A 5558-nucleotide genomic window follows, 5' to 3' on the forward strand; every position below is an offset into this window, starting at 1 on the left:
AAAGGATTCCCCCAGGGAGGAAGCAGCCAAGCTTTGAAGCTGAAAGGCCATTACATGCTAATCATTCTGGCTAATTGTAGCATTCATACTTGCCTCCAACAGACAAAAAAGGAACAACCAGAAATACTGTATATCCACAAGCTTTAGGAAATAACATACTAATTACCACAATTTCCTCAATACTTTATTTTCCATACCACCAGAATTTGCCTCAGCTACGTGTGACTTGTCACAGCTAGTTTTAAGTAAGAGGTTTAAAGGGGAGTGTATATCTTTTGGGCAACTTCAACTTCAAAGAAACAATCATCCTCTGCTAACCAACTTTTGTAGTGGCATGCCTTTACCCTTGGCAGTCTAAAAGACATGGTTCTTCAGTTTAACAACTGAAGTTACCTGTGTGTCATTACATTAATGCTTGTGAATATAACTTGTTAAAAGAGTGGACTTCTAACAAGGTTATGCTCTTCTTGACTAGTGGTTTTCCAAAGGTGGCCTCCACATATTCATGGAGATTCACATTTACCAAAATACTGAATTCAGTTATGTTCCAATAGCTTATGCAATAAGTAATGTTTTGCAATAGGTTATGGAATGTCCAATAGATTGTTTTGAGGATTCACCTCCAACAGTAAAGGGTGCTTGGTTTTGCTGAAAATATGGTTATTGTTTGTAATTTAATAAAATATATATTTTTAAAGGCTCTGGGAGTTTCCAGTCAAAATGACCGATCAACCATAAAGAAGAAAATTAAAGATATTAAAAAAGCACAGGAAAAGATGGAGAAGCAGAAAGAAAAGTGTCAAAAAAAGGAGAAGGAAGTTCGGAGAACTGGCAGAATAGTAGTCGCTGCAGAATCAAGCTGCTAAAGTGAGTTAATGATATATACAACTATGTACTCAGTGCATTTTCAAGGGCTAAAGTGGAGCAATCCCAGTATAATGCTTCATTGTTTTTATTTTATCTGACCTTACTTCAGCTTCAAGAAGTGTAATAATTGTATATTACTGTATAATTGGGAATGTAGGAAGGGAGGAAACAAGTTTTTCAATATACACTTTTTTTACCTCCAATGTCCTTTCCTCCCTCATTTGTATGATTCATTAAATGAAATATTTTCAATTTTTATATTTAGAGCATTAACTTGTACTAATAGACAGTAAATTAATTTTATCATAAGCAATGTATGTATATATGTGCCTGACTGTTCCAGCTCCCTGAAGTGTCTATTGGGATTGGTATGTTCAGTTTCTGAACATTAGAATCTGACATAAATTACAAGGTAATGTTGGGTGATATCTAGTATAAAGCGAATATCAGATCACTGAGTTCTGTTGGAAATACTTTGCTGCCCTTAGTGTATAGAGAATAATTAAGTTTTTAAAAGAAATAGAAAATTAATTTAATCAAATGTAATGAAGCATTTAAAATACTGTATTTTCCAGAGTTTGTTTTAATTTCAAAATTTATTGTAGTAATATAATTAATGACTTGCATTTTTTATTTTTTAAAATAAGATAACACTATGTTTCTAATCTGCCGAGTATGTTGAAACAGGATTTCAAAGTTTACTGATCCATTTTATACATTTTTATATAGAGGCTTTATAGTTCAAGTGATGAACGAGATCAGACTGTAATAAATGCATTACACGTTCCTACTTGAGATTTCTGAGGACCAAAATCATATTTTTGCTCATTTTAAAACGCTGTTGGTCTTCCAGGCTTAAAATAATACCACAAATAGACATGGTTTGAGAAAACTTTAATGAAGCACTGAGTTTCTGCATTGTACATTATTCTATAGATTATAAAAGTCTTCCTTTTCATGAGTACCATTTGTTTTTTAAAAATAGTGTTAAACATTGCCAACTATTCTTGGAGCAACATCACTACATTAAAATGACGTTTCTGAAAAATGAAATAAATTTTGTTCAAACAAGAGAAACTTTGGAGTTTTTAATGTACTTGCTATATATAATATGAGTTAGTGGCATGCACTTTTGACAATTTTTTAAAAATAAATAATGGGTTGAAAGCAACCAATTGTAAAAAAAAAATAAGAGCATTATATTTCAAGTATTTGCAAATGGAAGATTTAAAGGGTTTATATAACTTGAGTTCAACTAAACATGGGAAATAAAAATGTATTAATGTAATTCAGCCCCTGTAATCATGGGATCAGTACCCACAGTTTCTGTATCTCTGTCTGAAAAAATGTGTTTTCTCTAGGCATTTTCTAAATCCTCCAGTGCAATACTTTGGTATGCTTCCATTTGAAGTTAACAGTAGAGTTGCGTTGAAAGACCTAGAAATGTTCAAGAAGTGGCATTTTCTGGATCCTCCTGTACAGTTAGACCGTCAACTTCCACTGTACGTCATTCGTTTCAGTATGATTTGCCATTTTTGGTTTTGCATTTTTATGGTAAGTCCAGGAATAGTGTTGTGAGGTAGTGTTGTCTCAGAGACTGAATCAAATGTTATACCTGTTTCTGGGTATATTTGACCACTTGATTCAAAAAATGGCACCAGTTTTCACCTCTCAGCTCTAGTTTTTGAGATATAGAACATATGCCATCTTCCGTCCATAGAAAATCATGATATCCATGTCTAAGAAACTAGAGCTGGTGCTATCATTCCAATGCAGTCTTCTGAATCAGCATCTCTAATCACCTCAGGAACAGACTTAAAAACTAAGACACCAATATTTTTGGGGGGCTGTATAATAATAAACAAGGAAGATTACTCCCTTGTTTATTATAGTCAGTGAAATATAAAGATTGAGGAAACTTCTCCATTTGCAGGCACTTTTTCCACACTTCTCTGCTAGGTCAAAAAGTGGGTCTTCCATTATCAAGGTGCTCCTAGCATAGTTCCATGTACTGCTGATAGTAGTGCCCAGTTATGTTATTTTGGAGAAATCTAAAAGATATGTCCCAATTCTGTTTCTGAACACCAAGAAATTCATTTGTGGGGAATTTCACAAAAGTTATAGTTCTACCAATAGTTACAGCATTCCTCCAGATCCACAGGCTCCAGGTCCACAACTTTAACTGGATCATTACACCACATATTGTTTAAATAGCAGTAATATGAAAGCAGATAAGACTGAAGCATGTACCTTCACGTTGCTGCCATTTAATATTAAGGCACGTGATCATCCACATTTTTGTATCTGTGCAGGGTTCTGGAACCAATCTTTATAAGAAGAGTTGGTTAGGTGCCTTTTCTTCAGTTCTTTGTAGTTCAGATGTTAACAATGGTAAAAGTGTCGGGACTACAAGTTAGCAATTACATTAATCAGTGGACAACCCAATCCGGAAGATGTTCAGCAAGCGACCCCCTGCCCCAGATTCTATCTGGCATGTCCATTATATTTTACAAATCATGTGTTACTCCTGGTCTACCCTTCATCAGATTTGGAGGATCTCTTCATCATCAATTCTGAACTTAAGTGGTTATTACAGCATGCAAAATCAAATCCAGTTATCAATGCTGCCTAAACTAAAACCTCTCAAAATGTCCAGCAAATCATGAGGGTAACCATTTGGAAACAATGGAGATGAAATTTTATTTTACCACTGTCATGGTCTTTTGAATTGCTAACTATGGTGTTTGTATGGACACATAGCAGCAACTTTTATGGGTAACTACACAGACTTTTGAAGGAAAACTTTAAGATAATCTTTAGCCTTAACGTGATTTGGCGGGGCAGTCGAAACATGCAGATTGCATGTGAAAGAATTGTGCTTGAAAGATATGTTTGCACTCTTCGGGGCACTCTACTACAGCAAAATTATTGACTGTGGATTTATTTTTGATGGAGCTGTTCTCTTCCATGCAAATCTCAAGTTTAAACTAGAATTGACTAATGAATGGAGAACTACTGCCAAGAAAATTGGTTTCTAGTCCCAGCAACAACCTGTCACATTCCAAGCTATATTAGCAGAGGCACACACCATACTAACATCACTACAGACCATCGGTTTGCCTTCAGCTTCTACATTAAAGACTGTTTCTATTCTGTATAATAAGCAATTTAGAAAGAAATCTTAGGGTCAGACCAAATGATCTGAATTTGACTCGCTATTGCCATCTTACAAGCATTCAGGAGGCCCCAGTGTTGCAATGGGTTAAACCCTTGTGCCAGCAGGATTCATGACAGACAGGTCGGAGGTTCAAATCAGCTCCAGCTCCCCATGCCAGACATGAGAAAAGCCTCCCACAAGGATGCTAAAACATCAAACATCCAGGCATCCCCTGGGCAGTATCCTTGCAGACAGCCAATTCTCTCACACCAGAAGCGACTTGCAGTTTGCAATTTCTCACGCCTAAGCTTCCAATATCTTTTGGAGGGGGTGTGCCACAGAGTTCTAGAAAACTTCTGTTGGGGTTTATCGTGCTACCCCTCCCTCAATCTTGTTGAAATAGGTGGGAGTCCAGCCTGCACAATGGTGCCATTGGACCTCACACTCTTCCATCAGTATCAGGGATTCTTCTCCCTTTGCCTCATCGTGTCCAAGAAAAGCAGAGGATTACACCAGATCTTTTAAGCACCCAAGCATTTTAGAACGGCCACTCTCATTTCCATTCTTCTGCTGATGCAAGGATGCATGTTTTTCCATCATTATCCAACCTCTGCTTTATGAGAAGATGTATCACTTCTGCATCTTGTATTTTGCCCTGTGCACTGTCCCACATGTATTCATTTGTGATGCAGTAGTTGCCTGGCTTTATCAGCTGTCATTCTCTTTCCCTACATAAACCACTACTGGTTGCTTGTGGCAAAAATGGGAGCACTTACTTTCAGGCAGGCACTCTTCTGATTGCTGAATTGTCTAGGACATTGTAAATTATGATAAGTCTTATCTAGAGCTACCTCAGTGTATAATATTCCTCGGCACCATGTTGACTCTTGAGCCCAACCTGCCTTTCTTTCAGACGATACAGTGTTTGTCTGAAAGAAAGACAGTTCGTAAGAATTTGGAATGGATGACTTCAACATGACAGGGAGTTGTTTTCCAGGTGCCGTCCTTCACATCTACAATTTGGGACACTTCTGTTCTATCACCAGAAAGGAGATCCCATATCTTGTGGAATTCTTCTTTGGATTCTCATGTATCCAGGAAACAATGTCTGCACATTAGATTCCTCTAGACTTGCATCCAGCACCACTCACTTGGTAAGCTCATCAAGCAGCCATGGAACATGCCTTCTACTTTTATTCTCCAGATTGTACAGATTGATGGATGTCATCTTTGACAAAAGAATGCTTTAGGGGGTCTTCAGGAAGCAGAAGGCAGTCACTATCCCCTAGGAGACTTTTGGGGCTTGAGTAAGTCTTAGAATGTGTGGATCAAATCAATCCATTTTGGTTATAATTACTGTGAAGGTGCATTCTGGGTTGTCCTGAGGAGGAATCCACTTCTCCCTTTGTAGCTGCCTAACTTTTTTCTCAAGGTACATGGTTTGCATATTTTTCTTCCTGCTGTCTTACAGCATTTGTATAACACTGCATAATGATTACAGCATAAGGTAATCTCACAATAAATTAGAAATATG

At 37.1% G+C, this 5558-nt stretch overlaps 1 protein-coding gene across 2 annotated transcripts in view; it reads left to right on the forward strand.

Annotated features, from left to right (window-relative positions):
* The window catches only part of LOC100555294 (neurabin-1), a 57142-nt gene extending 55198 nt beyond the window's left edge, over positions 1–1944 (forward strand). For both annotated transcript variants that reach the window (XM_062969179.1, XM_062969180.1), the window contains one exon: positions 699–1944. In XM_062969179.1, the coding sequence (XP_062825249.1) occupies positions 699–866 (168 nt within the window). In that variant the 3' untranslated portion in view covers positions 867–1944. The remainder of the gene's footprint in view (positions 1–698) is intronic.
* Positions 1945–5558: the final 3614 nt, after the last annotated feature.

The sequence above is a fragment of the Anolis carolinensis genome, chromosome 1, assembly GCF_035594765.1.
Source record: "Anolis carolinensis isolate JA03-04 chromosome 1, rAnoCar3.1.pri, whole genome shotgun sequence".
NCBI lineage: Eukaryota > Metazoa > Chordata > Lepidosauria > Squamata > Dactyloidae > Anolis > Anolis carolinensis.